At 64.4% G+C, this 19,458-nt stretch overlaps 1 protein-coding gene across 1 annotated transcript in view; it reads right to left on the reverse strand.

Moving 5' to 3' along the window:
* NOTCH3 (notch receptor 3) overlaps positions 1-19,458 on the reverse strand; it is a 50,182-nt gene that overhangs the window by 26,439 nt on the left and 4,285 nt on the right. Inside the window, exons 2-8 of the mRNA XM_054012596.1 lie at positions 15,850-15,931; positions 8,413-8,555; positions 7,725-8,060; positions 3,890-4,012; positions 3,112-3,345; positions 2,220-2,375; positions 1,807-1,992 (exon numbers count right to left, since the gene is read on the reverse strand). Of these exons, the coding sequence (XP_053868571.1) occupies positions 1,807-1,992; positions 2,220-2,375; positions 3,112-3,345; positions 3,890-4,012; positions 7,725-8,060; positions 8,413-8,555; positions 15,850-15,931 (1,260 nt within the window). The remainder of the gene's footprint in view (positions 1-1,806; positions 1,993-2,219; positions 2,376-3,111; positions 3,346-3,889; positions 4,013-7,724; positions 8,061-8,412; positions 8,556-15,849; positions 15,932-19,458) is intronic.

Here is a 19,458-nt window from a genome sequence, read left to right on the forward strand (position 1 = left end):
CGGCTCAGGGAGGCTGCAGCTTCAGGCCCAGCGGGCGAGGAAGAGCAGGTGGCCATCCCTGTCCCAGCTGCTGAGTTCCAGGCCGAGTTACAGAGAGACCCCTCCTTGCGGAAGATAAGGGACCTAGCCGACCTCAATGCGGTACAGACCATGGGACGAGGTGGCCGGAAAAGGTTCCTGTGGGAGAAGGGGTTCCTGTACCGAGAATGGGCTCCCCCAGGGGAAATGGAGTCAGGGGGGATCAGGAGGCAGCTGGTGGTACCCCAGAAGTATCGCCGCCAGCTGCTGTGCCGGGCCCATGATATTCCCCTCTCAGGGCACCAGGGAACCTGGCGTACCCAGCAGAGGCTGCTACGGAGCTTTTACTGGCCTGGGGTCTTTGTTACTGTCCGACAGTACTGCGGATCCTGTGACCCCTGTCAGAGGGGGAGGAAGGCCTGGGACAAGGGGAAAACAGCTTTAGGACCCTTGCCCAGCATAAAGGATCCTTTCCAGAGGGTGGCCAAGGTTAAAAGGGCGGCTCTAAACCAAGAGAGCCCAAAGCACAGACCTCCAGACTGGAGCGCTGGGAGAAGACCACAGCCCAGTTGGAACCCCAGAGGTATGGGGGTGGGAAAAGGGCACAGGCCGCATAAACCTTCCCACATGCGAACTGCGAGTGCCATCAAGCACCCCGACCTAAGGGGGGGCGTGAAACTGAAGGGGCCTGGTGTAATTCCCACCAAGGAACTGGAGGGATGCGGGGGCATCCATGGGAACGGGGGTAGGTTCGAACTTCCCCGGGTCACTGGCTAAAGTGACCCTGCTCAGTTCGGTCTCGAAGGGGGGAGAGATGTGACGAACTGGGCCTGTTCTCACGGTGGTCTGTGAATGCTGACAGGGGAGTGTTCTGGGATAGTCTGCATTGCAGGATGGGATCTGCCCGAGGGCGCCCGAGGGCGCCCGAGGGCGCATACCTGAGTGTGTAACATGAGAACCCAGGAAGGGGTTGAAGGGGAGGCGACTCCTTAGCCCGGGAAACTGAACAAAGGCTGTGGGAGGGGTCGCTGAAAGCAGAGTGCTGGAAGCAGGCAGGGAGAGAGGGCTGGGGGGCATAGATGGCTCTGACCTCCCAAGGGGGGCTGGGCTTGGATGCCCGGGGACCCCAAGATGGACCTAACTGAGGGGGTCCCTGTTGTCTGTGCCTGCAAGACCTGTCTTGGACTGTATTCCTGTCATCCAAATAAACCTTCTGCTTTACTGGCTGGCTGAGAGTCATGGTGAATCGCAGGAAGCCGGGGGTGCAGGGCCCTGAGTCCCCCAATACTCCGTGACAGTTACGCCTTGCACCTGCCCTGGGGGGCGGGGGGACAGAATCACATCTCTCATTTCAAGACACTCAGGCCAGCCAGCCCCTGGATTGACAGCACAATGCTCACCTCCCCTAGCTGGGGAGAGAACCCAGGAGTCCTGGCTCCCAGTCTGCCCTGCTCTAACCACTGGACTCCCCTCCCTTCCCAGAGCTGGGAACAGAGCTCAGGAGTCCTGGCTCCCAGTCAACTTCACAATCACTTAACCAGCACTTGGCATCTTGGGGGATAAACTGGCCCCCATTCCCCAGGCGATCTGGTGCTCCGAGACACAGGCTGTTCTCAGAGTCCTGGTGTCGGGGGGAGGAAAGGGTGTAGAGCCAGTCTCCCCTCAAGGCAGGGACCCAGCCCCTGAGCACACACATCCCCAAGGACTCCGGGGCTGCAGTTCAGCTGTTCTGAGGCAGGCTGAACTGGGCATCCTGCGGGCAATGCAGGGGGCGGGCTGAGTGCTCACCCGCCATGCAGATGCAGGTGAACTCCCCGATGCGGTCGAGGCAGGTGGCGTCGTTCTGGCAAGGCATGGACAGGCACTCGTTGATGTCAGTCTCACAGCGGGGACCCGTATAGCCGCGCCCGCACTGGCACTGGAAGGAGCCCTGCGTGTTCACACAGCGGCCAAAGTGCTCGCATGGGTTGGCACCTGCAGGGACGTGGCCAAGTCAGAGACGGGGCTGGGGCCAGACCCCCACAATTCCTGCCTCACCCCAATCCCAGCCAGGCCTCCCCAACCCCAACCCCGAGCAAAGGGCCAGGCCTCTAGCCACCAGCCCCCCGCCCCCCAATCCTGGCCCAGCCTCTCCTACCCCATTACTGAGCAAAGGGCCAGGCGCACCCAATCCTGTGCCAAGGCAGTGGGCCCCTCCTCACCAATAGAGCACTCATCCACATCCTGGTCACAGGCCCCCCCAGTGAAGCCCGGGGGGCAGGTGCAGATGGCCCGGCCGTTCACAGGGTTGGTGTCGCAGATGGCATCCTCATGGCAGGGGTTGCTGACGCAGGCATCATCCAGGTGGCACAGAAGACCTGGCAGAGGGAGGAAGTGAGGGGCGTGGACAGCAGTGGGGCAACCACCCTCCGGAACCCCAGCTAGCCTGGCCCTCAGGGAGCAGAGTGCCAGCCCCATCCTGGAAGGCTAAGGCAATGCTCCTCATCCCTCCTCCCCACCCGCACACACCAACCCTCCCACCCCGCAGCCGGCCCCGGCCTCCCGCACAGACACCCCCCATTGGCCCCAGTCCCCCGCACCCGCACAAACACCCACCAACCACCCCACAGCTGGCCCCAGCCCCCCCCCTCCCCAGGCAGCCCCTGTCCCCCCACACCCACACAGACCCACCAACCCCCCAGCCCCATCTGGCCTTAGTATCTCCCACCCACACAGCCACCCACCAACACCCCCCAGCCAGCTCCAGTCCTCCCTGATCTGCGCTCCCACACTATTGCCCTTGCCCCAGCTCCCTACCCCTCACAGCCTTCCTCTCAACTCCTTCCACTCAGCCAGCCTGTCACCCTCACCTCAGGTCTCCCTCCCACCCCCTTCCACTCCTCCTGCCCCCATCTTCTTGCCCCCTTCCACTCAGCCACCTCCTGCCCCTTCAGGTCCTTCCTAGCCCTTCCCATCCCACTGGCCAACCCCTCAGCCCCCCACAGATCGTCGGGGGGGTTAGGCATGGGGGGAAGAATCCCAAATCCGGCAGTGAGGGGTGCTTGGAGATCTGAGATTGGGCTGAGCCAGGCCGGACCCCCCTTCCCACCTCACCTGTCTTGCCCATGGGGCAGGCGCAGTAGAAGGAGGCCACGCGGTCGTGGCAGGTGGCCCCATTGAAGCAGACGGCCGTGGCGCAGTCGTCAATGTTTTCACTGCAGCTCTCGCCCGTCCAGCCATTGACGCACACGCAGGTGTGCCCACCGTTGGTGTTGAAGCAAGTGCCCCCATTGTGGCAGGCATTGGGCTGCAGCTGGCACTCATCTACGTCCTCTGTGCAGAACTGGCCTGGGGGAGAAGGGGGCTGAGCCTGGGCAGGTTAGAGCTAGCGCCCCTAGAGGGGAAAGGCCCCATGTCCCATTCCCCACCCCCTGAGCCAGCCAGTCCCGTCTTGGGACTGGATCAGAGCCGGTGCCCCATAAAGGGGAAAGGCCGTGTCCCATTGCCTACCCTGAGCCGGAAAGGCCCCGTGTCCTATTCCCCACCCCGAGCCAGCCAGTCCCCCGCCCAGTCCCCCCAGCAGGGGGTTGGACTAGATGACCTCCTGAGATCCCTTCCAACTCTGATATTCTATGATAAATGGGAAAGGCCCCGTGTCCCATTCCCCACCCCCTGAGCCAGCCAGTCCCGTCCTGGGGCTGTATCAGAGCCGGCGCCCCCTAGAAGGGAAGGCCCCATGTCACATTCCTCCTGGGGCCTATGGCAGCCCTGGGCTACTGGGCACACAGTCCCTGCCCACAGGGTTGGATGTTGGCACTAAGGCTCAGGGCCCACAGTGCTGACACAGCTGGTGGTGGGCAATGAGGGGTTAACTCCTGGCGCTGGGTGGTACCTGTCCATTCGGGCGGGCACTGGCAGTTGTAGGTGTTGACCCCGTCCACACAGGTGCCTCCATTCAGACACTTGTGGCCCGGGCAGTCATCAATGTTGATCTCACAGTTTTGCCCTTCGAAGCCTGGAGAGAGAGAGAGCACGGCCTTGTCAGAGAGTGTGTGTGTACGCCCGTTCCCCAGCGCCTCCCACCCACTCCCTGGCCCCAGGTGTCTCCCACCCACTCCCCAGCCCCAGCCCAGAGCGCCTCCCACCCAGTCTCCAAGAGGCACAGAGCTCAAATCCACCCCCAGCCCAATCTGAGAGGCAGCTGGCCAAACAGAGTCTCTGTGGCTAAACCTGAAACAGAGCCCAGGCAACTGACTGCCAGCCCCCGCCTCCCCCCACTAGCCCCCTCGCCCTGCTCAGTGTTGGGAATAGAACCCAGGAGTCCTGGCTCCAGTCCCCAGCCCCTTGCTGCAACCCAGCAGACCCCTGGAACAAATGCAGGTCCCAGCAGGGCTGAGTGAGGCAGGCCAGTTTTCCCCGGCTTTGCCCACACGGGGGCTTGCAGCAAGAGGAGCAGGGGCTTCTGCGAAAGGTCAGGGAGCAGGGCGAGAGGTCACTGCAGACAAGGGAGGGGGTTCAGTCAGGAGCCTGTCATGGGGCATTTATCAGACAAAGCCCTGAGGGGACAGGGCCCTGGGCCAGGCCCTGCAATGCCCATGCCCACCTGCCCCTGGCTGGCACCACCGGGGCAATGGGAGATTCAGCAGCTTGGCCAGGAGGGGTGAGAAAAAACCCAGGGTCACAACAGAGCTGCCTCGAGCATGGCGGGACCAGATTCCATGGGGGGCCCGCTCCACAGGCTCCAGCAGGGTGTGCTGCAGGGGGAACGGGTGGCTGCCCGCCCCTCTGGCTCCGCGCAGCTCTGCTCGGCCCTAGGCCACGCTGCAACAGGAACAGACCCACGCACACACAGCGCCCCCAAGCCAGCGCCCCCACCCCACGCACACACAGTGCCCCAAGCCAGCACCCCCACTCCACACACACAGCACCCCCAAACCTGCTCCCCCGCCCCACACACACAGCGCCCCCACTCCACACACACACAGTGCCCCAGAGCCAGCACCTCCAACCCACACACACAGCGCCCCCAAGCCAGCGCCCCCGCCCCACGCACGCACAGTGCCCCAGAGCCAGCACCTCCAACCCACACACACAGCACCCCGAAGCCAGTGCCCCCACCCCACACACACACAGTGCCCCAGAGCCAGCACCTCCAACCCACACACACAGCGCCCGCTTCCCTGCCCCACGCACACACAGCACCCCCAAACCCGCTCCCCCGCCCCACGCACACACAGCGCCCCCAACCCTGCTCCCCTGCCCCACGCACACATGGGGTCCCAAGCCAGCTCTCCCGTGCCCCCCCCCACAGCACCCCCAGAGCTGGCTCCCCCCGCCACGCACACACACAGGGCCCCCAAGCCTGCTGCTCCCCTCCCCACGCACACACAGTGCCCACGAGCCCACTGCTCCCCCCCACGCACACACAGCACCCCCAACCCCGCTGTCCCCCCACCCCCACACAGCTTCCCGAACCCTGCTCACAAACACACACAGCTGTCCCCCCCACAGGCCCCTGAGCCTGCTCCCCCACATATACAGTTTTCCCAAGCCCACTCCTCTCCACAACACACAGCACCCCAAGCTGCTGTTCCCACACGCACACACAGCGCCCCTGAGCCCACTGCTCCCCCCATAGGGCCCCTGAGCCCACTGCTCCCCCCCACATATTCAGCTCCCCCAAGCCTGTTCCCTTCTACATACACACAGGGCCCCCAAGCCCGCTGCTCCCCTCCCCATGCACACACAGCGCCCACGAGCCCACGGCTCCCCCCCACGCACAAACAGCGACCCCAAACCCACTGTTCCCCCCCTCACACACAAACAGCACCCCCAAGCCCAATTCCCGCCTACGCACACACAGCGCCCTGCTCCGCACCCACAGCACCCCAGCTCCCACTCCCCCCCCCACACGTGCACACAGCGCCCCTGGAGCCTGCCCTCCCCACACACACACAGCACTCCTGAGCCCACTGCCCCCTCTCCCCCCCAGGGCACACACAGTGCCCCTGAGCTCTCTAGCCCCCGGCACACACAGCGCCCTCGAGCCCACTCCTCCCCCACACGCACACAGTGCCCCTGAGCTCTCTGCTCCCTGCCACACAGAGCCAGCTCCCCCCATGCACACACAGCACCCCCAAGCCTGCTTCCCCCCACACATGCACACACAGCACCCCCTCACTCCCCCCATGCACACACAGCACCACCAAGCCCATTTGCCCCCCAATGAACACAGAGCTCCCCAAACCCCACTCCCCCCACAGCGCCCCCAAAGCTCTCTGCCCCCCATGCACAAACAGCACCCCCAAGGCTGCTTCCCCACACACATGCACACACAGCGCCCCCTCACCCCTCCCCATGCACACACAGCACCGTCGGAGACCGCTCCCCCCAAATGCGTACAGGGCGCCACCAGGCCCACTGCCCTCCCCACGCGAACACAGTCCCCTCGGAGTCTGCTCCCCCCCACACACACACAGCACCCCCGAGCCCGTTGGCGACCCCCACACACAGCACCCTCTGAGCCTACTCCCCCTCAAACACACAGTGCCCTCGGAGCCTGCTCCCCGCCCCCACACACAGCACCCCCGAGCCCGCTGCCCCGCCCCCAGCACCCTCTGAGCCTGCTCCCCCTCAAACACACAGTCCCCTCGGAGACTGCTCCCCCCCCCACAGCACCCCCAAGCCTGCTCCCCCTGATGCACACACAGCGTGCCTGAGCCCGCTGCCCCCCCACATGAACACACAGTGCCCCCAAACCCACTCCCCCAGCACACACACACACAGCACTCTCTGAGCCTGCTCCCCCTCAAACACACAGTGCCCTCGGAGCCTGCCCCCCCCCACAGAACCCCCAAGCCTGCTGCCCCCCCCCACATGCACACACAGCACCCCCAAACCCACTCCCCCAACACACACACACACACAGCACCCTCTGAGCCTGCTCCCCCTCAAACACACAGTGCCCTCGGAGCCTGCCCCCCCCACAGAACCCCCAAGCCTGCTGCCCCCCCCCACATGCACACACAGCACCCCCAAACCCACTCCCCCAACACACACACACACACACAGCACCCTCTGAGCCTGCTCCCCCTCAAACACACAGCTGCCTCAGAGCCACTTCACCTCCCACACGGACCACAGGGCCTGGTCGCCCCCCACACACAGGGTCCTCCAGACCATACCCCTCCTTCCCTGTGTTCCCAGGGCCAGGCCAGCTGGCAGAGGGCGCAGGATTTGGCAGGAGCAGAGCTGCAGCTTAGATGAGAATGAGCCATTACTTGGGGGGAAGGGGCTGAAGGGACTAACGGGGAGAAAGAAACGGTCAGCTTGAGGTGGGGAGGGGGCCAAAGAGGGCTCTGGGGAGCAGGGGAGGGGATGGCCCAGGGTTGGGAGGGACAGTGCCCCCCCTCCCCCACAAGCTCCGGCCATGCTGCTCTCCTGGACGCTCCCTGGGATTGTTTCCTTCCTGGCCGGAGTCCAGGATCCCCCGGCGCCATTTACAGCTTCCGATGAGCTTCCTGCAGTGCGGCCCGGAGCCGCCAGCCCCGTGGGCACACGTGCCAGGGCAGGGGGAGAGACACACCCCCAACAACCCCTGCTCCCAGGGCTAAGGGAGGGGACAGCATCCCCCCAAAGAGGTTCCTCCAGCACCGTCCCGGCCAAGCCCCCACACACCAACCCCTGCTGCTCCCAAACGCTGCCCCCCCGCCCCCCCAGCCCCTCACCCGGCAGGCAGGCACACTCGTAGCTCAGCTCCCCGGTCTGGCGACACGTGCCCCCATTGAGGCACTGTGAGGGCGCACAGGGTGTGTAGATGCTCTCGCACAGCTGTCCCGTAAAGCCGGCCGGGCACTGGCAGCGGAAGGAGCCCGGCGTATTGAAGCAGGTGCCCCCATGGCGGCAGACGCCCGGTGCCCGGCACTCGTCCACGTCCGTGCGGCAGTTGCGGCCCTGGTAGCCTGGCGGGCAGGTGCAGTTGTAGCGGCTGTTCCAGTTGGTGCAACGGGCCCCGTTGGCGCAGGGGTTGTTGGCGCAGGCATCACCCAGGGAGCAGTCCTGACCTGGGGGGAGGGGGGGATGTCTGTGAGCGGGGCCTGGTTGGGCATGAGGACCCTCCAGAGAGCCCTTCCCCCTAGGTCCAGCAGGTCCCCGCTCCGGGGCCAAGATGTGCCCAGCCCTCCTCCCACGCCAGCCAGTCAGGTTCCGTTCCCCTCCCCCAGCTGGGCTGAGGGTCCCTCCCCATCTCCCACAGCACCCCCATGGCCATCCCCCATTTCCCCTAGGCCTGGGTGGCATGGGTTCTCCTCTCCGGCCTGGTCAGATCCTGACACCTCCTCAAACCGGGCCAAGCTGGTCCCACCCCCTCCCCAACCTCCCCTAGAGCAGCATGCCCCCCGCCTACATGACCCTCACCTCGGAAGCCTTTGGGACAGGTGCACTGGTACTGCACGGTGCCATCCTTGAGGGAGCTTTCACACACGCCCCCATTGGCACAGGGCGACTGGTGGCAGGGGTCCTGGAACTGGCAACGCTCACCAATCAGCCCAGGCTGGCACCTGCAGAGAGGGGGCACACTGGTGTGAGTCCCTCCCGCCTGGAGCCAGTGCAGGAAGGACACATGCCCATCACCACTGCATCTGGGCGCCTTATACATCACGTCACTGGCAATGAAGTTCCTAGGGGCAGCATCATGGAGTCTCCAGCTGGTCTGCCTTTCTGGGGCAGGGTGGGGGGGCTAGAGTCCATCAATTTCCTCTGCTTTTATTGGTTTCCAGGGGTTCCTGGGGGGGGGGGGGGAGTTGTCTCTGGCCCATCCCATCCCCCCACTGTGCTCTGTGGGTGGGCACCCAGCCCTGCACTCAGCACCCAACCATGTGCCCCTATGCCACAACACATCGGCCACCTCCATCCCTGCAGCTCCATCAAACTGCCCCCAGGGTAGCCTGGCCCTCATGCAGTTGGTGCTGGTCCTGGGGGCTGCCCCAGATCTCAGGTTATTCCCTCCAACAGACATTGCTTGGCATTGCTCCGCTCCAAACACCCCCTACTCTGTGCTGCCCATTCGCCCTGTGGGCTCAGCTCCCTCTGCAGGGCCTCAATTGGCACCAGCTTGGACTCATCATTGTGCCAGCTGCTCACTTTGCCCCCTCCTTGTTCCCCCAGCCCTTGCCAGATCTCCACTGAAGCCTTTAACCCCCCTCTCTGCTCCCCCCAGGGGGAGCCTCCCGGACTCGGCCTATAGCCCTGGCCAGGGGAGAAGGGGCCGTTGAGTCTGACTTTGCTTCCTGCCCCGAGGATTGGTCTGCTGGCAAACCAGACTGGGCTCGGCATGAGGGTACAGCTCCAAGCATGGGGGAAGCTGTGCCAATGTAAAGGGGCTCCCCACTGTGTAGCTATCCCTGCACAGGGAAGGAAACGTGCTACACCAGTACAAGGCACCTTTATAGCAGCAGAGCGGCACCCTCACATGATGCTGTAACCTCGGATCGGCAGAGAATCACCCCCACCCGCTACAAACTGCAGAGCAGGCGTCAGCCAATTCAGGACTGACTCCCTGGGCCCCCCGCACCCTATCATTCCTCAGAGCCCGCCTGCTGCTGCACCTCTTAGCACCTGCCCAACCCCAGACCCTGTTCTGACCCCGGGACCCCATTGGCTAGAGCTCGTCCGCAGGGGCGGCCCCAGGACCCCGCTCTGACCCAGGGACCCCACTGCCTAGAGCTGGTCCGCAGGGGCGGCCCTAGAATCCCACTCTGACCCCGGGACCCCACTGCCTAGAGCTCGTCGCAGGGACACCCACTCCCAGTGGAACCTGGTCCAGCCAGCAGGTCCGCACCTCTCTCTGGGAGAGCCTGGTGAGGGGTTCTCTGCCCCGCCCCCCAGCTTCACCTCCTCGGGGAGCATGCAGAAGGAGTAGGGTACAGAGTCCCTCCTGCCCTCCACAATCCCCCCCGTCACGCAGGGGCCCTGAACTCTGACCCAGAGGGCCACATCCTATGGGACTGAGCCAGGGCAGACCCAGCCCCCCAGTGACCAGGGCCCAGCTCACAGGTCTCTAACTAACCAAGCTGAAGCAGGCATGCTGGGAGCTCTGCAGTGGGGAGGCGACAGGAGGGGCTGACCTGGGCTCTGCATGCACCACAGGGCTGGGTCCAAGACCCACGGTGTGCAGGGGCTGAGGAGGGGAGGGCAGCCAAGCCTGCCGGGCTGAGCCAGGCCAGACAGGACCATCCTGCCTCCCCAGTCCCAGATCTGGGCTCGCTCCTGACGACCGCTCAGGGTCCAGGATGGAGCCAGCGCTGGGCAGCACCTGGGTGCTCCCCATCAGGCTGGGCCGGCTCCAGAGGGCACCGGCTGGGGGGAGCCGCACCACAGCCTGGGTACTGGTGCACAGATTATACCCCTACCCCCGCCTGCCGTTACCAGGGCAACGCACAACACCTGTTTGCTCTGCTGTCCAGGCCCTCAATTCCAGGGGGGAGGAGAACCCTGCAGCAGAAACGGGGGGGCGCTCAATTCACCCCAGAGCAGCACGGGGGCTCCCAGCCTGCTCTATACAGCACCCCCTGCTGGGAGAGGCTGGGACTGGAGGAGCTCCTGCCCCACTCCCTCCAACGCCCCCTGCAGGCAGGTACCACAGGACAGCAGGGACTCTGCCCAGGCCTGGAATTACACCAGCTCCCCAGAGCGCTGGGCCCTTCCCGGGGACCCAAGCTCTACCCCACAGAGCTGGGGGCATGGTCCAACAAGGAAAGAAAAAAGGGCAGCGCGGTGCTAGAGCACACATGGTGCTAGGGGCACAGACGGGGCGGGGGAGAGGGATGGTGAGGAGAGAGACAGCGCAGGCCAGATCCCCCCTGCCTGCCAGACCCACAGGCCCATCCAGCCTTGTAGCCCTTCTCTCCTGCCCCACTGGACCAGATGGGAGCCATGGGCCCATCTAGACCATAACCCCCCTGCCCCAGGCTGAGACCCACTGACCAATACTGCCTGTAGGAACTCCATCCCCTCCCCATCCCCTGGTGTGCTGGTCCCTGCCTGACCCTCATGCCCTGGAGCCTGCAGATGGCTATGCCTGCCTTAGCAACAGCCACAGCAAATGCCACCAATCAGCCCAGGCCACAGCCCCCCCAGCACTGACATGGGCAGCTCCACTGGTCCCAGTACGGACCAGGAATGCCCGGCGGACCCCCCCATCCCTGTCCTGCTCACTCCATTTTGGGCTCCCTCCAGCAGCACTTAGTGAGATGCCAACTCCCCTCTCCCTGCATGTGGTGGGGGGGAGGCACCCTGAGTGCAGGGCTGGGGCTGGCAGAGCTTCCCACCCCATCCACCCACCCAGCCCCTGGAAAGGGAAAGGGGATGTGGGGACAGGCGTCCCTGTGGCAGGGAGCAGGGCCCTGTATCCCAGCACCAGGCAGCGCCCTTCCCTGCAGGCAGAGCCAGGCTCCCACGCTGGGAAGGCAGCCCCCTTCCCAGCCCCTTGGCAGTGCTCCTGCCTGCTCATGTCTGGGGAGTGGAGCCCGGCATCCAGCCCACTCCGTGGGGCGGTGACTCAGCGGCTCCACTGCCACATCACCCCATGAGTCACCCCGGCGGCTGCCTCAGGCACCCACTCCTGGAGGGATGGGATGCCCCTGGGCACGAGAGCGCACAGGGGCACAACTTCCCCCCATACCTCCCAGCCGCAGGAGGCAGCAGCCAGCTTTAGAGGATAGAACCCAGGAGTCCTGACTCCCAGCCTGCCTCCCCTTGCTCTGACCACCAAGCTACACTGCCCGTCTGCTCCCAGAATGCCCCTTCGCCTGGCAGATGGGGGTTACCCTGGCATGTGCCCCCTCCCATCCCCCAGTGGTCTCTGCTGCACTCCCTGACCTCACCCCCCTGTTCCAATTCCATCCTCCCACATGCATTCCCCAGCAGCCCCCTCCATCCCCACTCCCCCCACCCCATCAGCCCCTGCTCCAATCCTGTCCACCACCTACACACTCCCCATGGGCCCCTCCCCCATCCATCCTCACTCCCCCCACCCCATCTCCCATCAGCCCCTGCTCCAATCCTGTCCCCCACCTCCCCACTTCTCCAACTCCCACGCTCGTTCGGCGCCCCCTCCTGCGGCACCTGGGCGGGCACAATCCAGCCTAAACTAGTCTCCCCTTCTTGCCCCGAGGGCGCCTGGCAGAGGGACCCAGGCAGCAAACCCAGTTCCAGGCTGGCACAGTAGGGCCCATGGGGAGCTGTCCCCCTGTGAGGGGCCCCGCATACTGGGGAGGAGGGGGGCAGATTTCTGGCACTGGGATGGGGATACATTTCCCCCCCTCTCAGCCGTTCCTGAGCCGGTTCCAACCCGTTCGACAGGTTCCAGCATCACCAGCACCATGCTGAGCCAAACGGCAGGGAGAGCCCCCTGGCCACTCCTCTCTGCTCCCTGCCACGCCCGTCCTGCCCCCCTGGCTGCTCCTCTCTGTCCCCTACCCCCTTCCTGCCTGCCCAGCTGCGCCTCTCTGCTCCCTGTCTCTCCCGTCCTGTCCCCCTGGCCACCCCTCTCTACCCCCTGCCCCCTTTCTGTCCCAGGGCTGCTCCTCTCTGCCCCTGCCACCCTCCCCAGTTGTTCCTCTCTGCTCCTGCCCTCCTCTTATCCCCCCGGCCTTTCCTCTCTGCCCCCCACCCCTGGCCGCTCCTCTCTGTCCTCCTGGATGTCCCCTGTGCCCCCCCACCGCTCCTCTCTGCCCTCCCAGCTGCCCCCTCGTGCCCCCACAATGTTCCTCTCCCCCTGCCCCCACCCTCTTGGCCGCTTCTCTCTGCCCCTCTTCAGTCCCCTGTCAGCTGCTCCTCTCTGTGCCCCACCATGCCTCTCCCACCCCCACCCCCCAGCTGCTCATTTCTGCCCCATCTCCAATCATCTCTGCTTCTGCTGTGCCCCTTCCACCCCTCCCCTGTCCTTCTCTGCCCTCCACTGCTCCCATCCCACCCCCTGATCCTCAGTGGCCCCGCCATGCCCCTCCTGCCCCCCACACCCAATCCTCTCTGCACCCTCCCCCGATTCTCCCACAGCACTGGGGGACTGTCTCCAGAGCACCAAGAACCCAGCATGCAGACGAGAGCCTGCTCCAGTGAGATGGGGCAGGGGGCTGGGGGCACTGTGCCTGTTCTGGCACTAGGCCAGGTCAGCATACAGCTGGTGCTCCAGTCCCACACTCCAGCCCACGATTTCCAGCAGCCAGGCAACAAGGCCCAATCCAGATCCTACTCCTGCTCCAGGCCAGGCGGCGCCACAACCGGTGATTCACCTGTTCGGGGCGGGGCGGCAGGAGGCCCATCCACCTGTCTGGCATTCCAACGCAGGCAGCAAGGAGAGGGGAACCTGCCACTGCGAGCTCCGGCACCTGCCCGCGCGGCAGCTGTGCCGTGGCCTGGCACTAGGGGCAGCGGGGACCGGGCGAGGGCACAGCACAGAAACTAGTCAGCTATTCCTGGCTCACTAGGCAGGAAGTGGTGGGCACAGGGCCACCCAGGCTACCCATACAGAGCCAGCCGCTGCCCCCACCAGGCGCCAACCATTTCCCCCTGGAACCCGACGACCTGGGTGACAGGTCAGAGACGGCTCTGCAGACAGACTGCCAGGAGCTGCCAAGGCCCCCTGCACCCAGTCTCCAGGGCTTAGCCCTGTCTGGTTCCAACTCCCCAGCATCAGGGTGCCCTGCCCTGGAGAGAGAATTCCCAGATAATCAGCCTGCCTTGCCCCACTGGCAGCCCCCACCGTCCAGAGCTCGCACTGCAGAGTCAGAAGCAGGAAGAAAATGGAAGTGATTCACAGAGAAAGTCAGAGACAGCAGGGTCTAGTGGTTAGAGCAGGGGCACTAGGAGTCAGGATTCCTGGGTTCTATCCCCAGCTCTGCTCCCGTGAAGCAGGGTGATGTCACTCACTGAAGCACCCCATGCTAGTCAGCCCCAGCCCCTTGCCGCTGGCTCGCCAGGGCTCTGCAATCCTGTCGGGTGGCACAGCATGGCAGAAGTGGCAATCGCCATTCCAAACCCATCTCCCATCCACACTGACCAAGCGGGTCCAGGCATGGCAGGAGCTGCCATGGCCCACTGCCACCTCCCCTTTATTTCCCAGCCCCTCCCCACCCACAGCTAGAATTCCTGGGTCCCCCCACATGGCCTTTACAGCAGCCCCACCAGGGAAAGCACCTGGCCAGGCTGGGGCCCAGGGAAGGCAGGCCCTCCCACCAGCCAGGGCCGGGGACTCAAACGGCCTCCCTTCAGGTGCTCCCGCTGGCAGGGCTGAGAACCAGGAAACTCAACACACTCCTTCCTGGCCTCTCCCATGCGGGCCAACTGCTCCACTGGGGGCTGGGGAAGGGGGTCAGCCCAGTCACCCTAGCCTGATGGGGTCAGCTCAGCTCCGGACACAGCCTGGGTCTCACATTCCCCCCCGCCCCCCCCAGCTCTGCAGATCAGCAGCTGCTTCCTTTCCAAGCACTGTCTGCAGCCGCTGGGATCAAATGACTCCAGGGCCCCCTCCTGAAGAGGCCCCCTGTCTGGGAGACTCTGGGAAGGAGGCTGGGAAGGAGGAACTTCCCCCCCCCCCCCCCCCCCCCCCGCAGGAAGTGGGGAGCAGCAGGGGGGCCAGCATACGTCACTGCTAACACTGCTCTGCAATCTGGGATTGCAACAGCCACAGCAGGGAGGAAACAAGGGCGGGCGGGCACGGGGCAGATCTCCGCCCCTTTGCCAGTAGGGGTGGGCAGGGGAAAGGGCCAGAGGATGTGAGCTCCAGGGTGTCAGTTCTCTGCCCAGGGAGCCCCAAAGAAAACATCCAGGCACTTTGTCACTCTGCCCTCCACTAGCCCCCCGCCAGGCACAAGATTCACCTCTTCTGCAGCCGCCCTCCCAGCTCATCCGACTCCGTCTGGAAGCCCTTTCTCCTGCCCCTCTGCGTCAGCAAGCATCACCCCGTGTTCCCCTCCCCAGCGCAGAGCCTGGGGACACGAGGGGTCACGCCCAACAGCCGGGCTTCCAGGGGCAGAGTGAGTCGCCCACTGCCTGGCTGCTGACATTCCTCATTTCACATGGAAACAGACCCACCCACCCCCCGCACTCTTATAACCCCCCCACCCTGCCCCAAGCATCCCCCGCTCCCATCAGCTCAGGGGAACCCCTACCCCCTCCCACATGCTCACAGCCCCAGGGGGGTGTGACTCCCCTCTCTTGGCCTGGCAAGGGTCCCTTCTGCTGCATCCCTTCCCAGGGACCACGAGGAGCAGGCAAGAGGTTACCTCACAGTAAATGACTGCTCCCCACATCCCCCAGCCCTGACCCTCTACCCTGCCAGTGTTTCCTACCCCCAGGCAGCTCTGCCAGCTCCACAGAGCAGAGCAGCGACTGGGGCTTGGTGCCATGACCCCCCCACCCTGCTGGCTGGCACCCCCAATCACCACCAGCGCTTTGGGGCAGGGCCATGCCAGGCACGATGACAGGGGCTGTGCAGGCCCCTAGCCAAGGACATACATCAGGTGAGGCGCAGCAAGATGGGGGCAGCGCCAGGAACAAAACCCAGCGCTCCAGAACCTGGCCTGGGCCAGCTGAACCACTGGGCCAGGCAGCCCTTACTCCGTATGGCTGCGCTGCCGGGAACCACCCTCCCTCCTGCTAACCCAGTCCCAGGCCTCCAGTTCCTGCTGGTTCAGACCTGCCCATCCCCTCACCCCAGGGAGGGTGGGAAAGCCCCCCCACCCCCGCAGCCTGTGAGCAACACCCCACCACCATGGAACCCGTCTTGCCCACAGCCCCGTGCTGGATGGCAGTAGGCATGGATCCCAACCTGCAGGGCAGGGGGTCACTTACACGCAGGCTGCCTTCCCGTTGGAGTAGAGGATGCACTGGCCGCCATTCTCACAGGGCATGGAGCCTTCCAGACACTGCACGGCTGCAGGGAGAGAGCGGGAGAGAGCCCATTAGAGCAGAGAGGAGTGGCCCCCTCACCTCCCTGCCCCCATCCCCATGCAGAGCTCCCTCGCACCCAGCCCCTCAGTGGGGAGCCCAGCTCAGTCACTGGCCATGCCAGCTGCACCAAGGTAGGGGCATCAGGGCATTGGGATCCAGAGGGCTTCCTAGCAGCAACCCCTGACAGCAGCTGCTCTTTGCTTCCCTGTCCCCCCGCCCCACCCAGATGGTCCTTGGTCCATAGAATCATAGAAGATCGGGATTGGAAGGGACCTCAGGAGGTCATCTAGTCCAACCCCCTGCTCAAAGCAGGACCAATTCCCAACTAAATCATCCCAGCCAGGGCTTTGTCAAGCCTGACCTTAAAAACCTCACCCGTCTGGCTTAGAGCACACTGTTCAGGGCAAGCCCCAGGGAACATCAGAGCGCCCCATAAACTGGATGGATGTGGCAGGACCCTGCCCATAACCCCAAGCCCCACCCTGAAATGATCAACAGCAATGCTGCTATCAGGGCTGGGATTTAAACAGCCATCATTAGGCTTCAGAGTCAACGCCACACTGACACTGGTACTGAAGTTGCATGGGGAACGTTTCATCCCAGCAGCAGCAGGCAAAGGGAAGAGACACACACACCACAAACCAGGAGGAGGGCAGCTGATAGTCAAGTTCCATGCATGACTAGGAAGTTTAGCTTGGGGATGCCCCCTACCAGTGAGCCAAGGAAAGGTCTGTGTGACTCCACCACCACCAGCCCCCAGTGCCATCCAGCACAGGGGAAGGGGGACAGGGGTTTCCAGGGCTCCAGGCACAACCTGCAGGTTCCAGTCAGATGCTAGGGCCCCGCACCCCCTGGGACCAAAGGGACAGCAGCCCCCAGAGCTCCTGCTCCGAGAACCTTCTGCCCTGTGGCACATGGGCCCAGGCCACCAGGACCCCACAGGGAGAGCTGGGCCTGTCAGGGCCTCAGAGCCCAGCCAGTGTCTTCATCAAGTGTCCAGGGACCTGCCCTGCTAATCTCTGCCCCTTCCCGGGTCCCTCATACAGCAGTAGCCTGCCAGCTCGAACCTCGGCTCAGACCCTGCCAAGGAAGCTGGGCCATGCCAGGCAGCACAGGGCTACAGGCAGAACAGAGCCGGGGGCCTCGGCCCCACATGCAGGGGACAGAGCAGCACAGCTGGGAGGGGATTGCAACTGAACCATCCTGGGTGTTACAGCAGCTCGAGGCCCGACGGCTCCCCGACAAACGAGCCAGGAACCTCCACCCACAGCTCACCCTACAGCCAGCCCAGCCCTCTGCCTCCATCCTGAGTGCGAGGCTCCCACAGCCTGGGGATGTAGGGTCGCTCTGTGGGAGACCGACTCAGAGCCCACCCTCCCAGCCCCCAGCACGGGGACCTGTTGTCCAAGGCAGCCCCAGCTCTGCCAAGCCCCACAGGCTCCTGAAGAAGCCTCCCCAGGAAGAGTGAGGCCCAGGCTGCCTGTGCCAGGATGACAGGGACCAGCTGCCAGCCCTGGCTGGACCCAATCTAGGGTCGAGGGGCCAGGACACCCAGCCCTGTGAGCCCTCTCCCCTTCCAGACCCCTGGACAGCTCTGCCAGCAGCTGGGCTAGCATGGGGGGGGGGCAAACTAGAGACACCCCACACCCATGGGCCACTGCCTGGGCTTCTAAGGGGACTCACTGGAAGGGTAGGGTGGGCTGGTCACAGCCCCCCCAGCTCTCCTGGGGGCCAGCTGGATTGGACCCCGGAATAAATGGGGTTCAGACATCTCTATGCCCCTGGGGCTGCAACTCCAGGCCCCATGGAGGAGCCGATCCCAAAAGGAAACCCCAGCAGCAGTTTTCCATGGCTGAGGAGGCACAAACCCAACAGCCCCCTCCCCTCCCCCATACAGAGAGAGAGAGGAGGCCAAGCCTGGGCCCCACAGGCCACATAGGGCTCAGGGGCCTCGCGCCTTCCCCCACCAGCTATTTCCTCCAGACCCACTTGGAGCGCGCTGCGTGCCCAGCACACAGATTAGCTCCCAGAGACAATGCCGCCCCCGCCCCTCTCCCCCACTCCAGTCCCCAGAGCCAGTGCTGCAGTGGAATTTGCTCCGCCGGCCGGCCAGCCCCCTCCCCACACGCGGCTGCAACCGAAGGGGTGGCATTGGGCTTAGACAGCTCCCCCCCACACCCTGATCCCTGGGCTCCTTCACCCTTGGCGCCAACCCCCAGCCCCATGAGGGGCCCCAGGCGCGGCAGTTTTGGGGGAGGGGGGCGAGATGCTGAGAGGCTCATTCTCCTGGGTAGCTGGTGGGGCTGCCCCAGGTGCCAGGAGGACGCTCAGGCCCCGCACGGAAACCCCGCCTGTCAGGCACAGATGTGTCTGGAGAGTGGCAAACCCAGTCGAGCCCCCCAGTGGAGCGGGGGCCTGTTCCACACTGGGATACGTGCGATGCGGGGGTCCCAATGTGATACCCAGGGCAGGCCTAGCAGCGGAGTGGGGGAGAGTTTTAAGAAGAGTCCTAACTTCTTCCAGCCTAGAGTCAGAATGGGGGGGGAGGGGTCCCAGAACATTAACCCCTTGGGTGCCAGCTCCAACTCCCCATCTGCAGGGAGGCCTGATAGGAAGTGCAATGGGGAACCCTCAGCATGCACAGCCCTCCAAAGAGAGCACCAACAGGAAACTAAGGCATAGAAATAGGAAGGGGACTGCCTAAAGTCACCCAGCGAGTCAGTGGCACAACTGGGAGAGAACCCAGGAGTTCTGACTGCCAGCCCCACCCCCCACTCTAACCCACTAGCCCCCAATTCCTTCCCAAAGCCAGGGATAGAACCCAGGAGTCCTGACTACCGACCTCACTCCCCCACTCTAACCTAGTAGCCCCCAATTCCTTCCCAAAGCCAGGGATAGAACCCAGGAGTCCTGACTACCGACCTCACTCCCCCACTCTAACCTAGTAGCCCCCAATTCCCTCCCAAAGCCAGGGATAGAACCCAGGAGTCCTGACTGCCAGCCCCACCCCCAATTCTAACCCACTAGCGCCCACTTCCCCCCTCCCAAAAATAAACCCAGCAGCAGTCAAGGCCCCATCACTGCAGAAATTAAAGGACAGTGGAGATAAGAGCCTGTGGGAACGCTGGGGGAGTTCACCACGCTGCCAAAGGCAGGGTAAGACAGGATGACCCTGGAGGCTCTGCTGCCCCGGAGGGCTCTGGGATTCCTGGGGGGGTGAGAGGCACAGAACGACCCCCCCACCCCTCCCCCAAGTCCCGCTGTCCAAAGTGGGATACCTTCACACACAGGAACCCCCACCGGTGCTCAGGACACACAGCTGCTGGCAACACAAGACACACACCCCCAACCCCAGCTTCTCACTCCGGCAGGCCTGGGGCACAGTCTCCCATCAGCCCCTGCAGGCAAGGTGCTGCGAGCAGTGGGGGCTCAGCACTGAGCCCTGGGGGCTCACAGGCAGCGAGGGGGGCACTGTGCCGACACACACCTGGCCCAGCCCCCGTAATCCCC

Source organism: Malaclemys terrapin, chromosome 23 (assembly GCF_027887155.1).
Source record: "Malaclemys terrapin pileata isolate rMalTer1 chromosome 23, rMalTer1.hap1, whole genome shotgun sequence".
NCBI classification, from domain to species: Eukaryota; Metazoa; Chordata; order Testudines; family Emydidae; genus Malaclemys; species Malaclemys terrapin.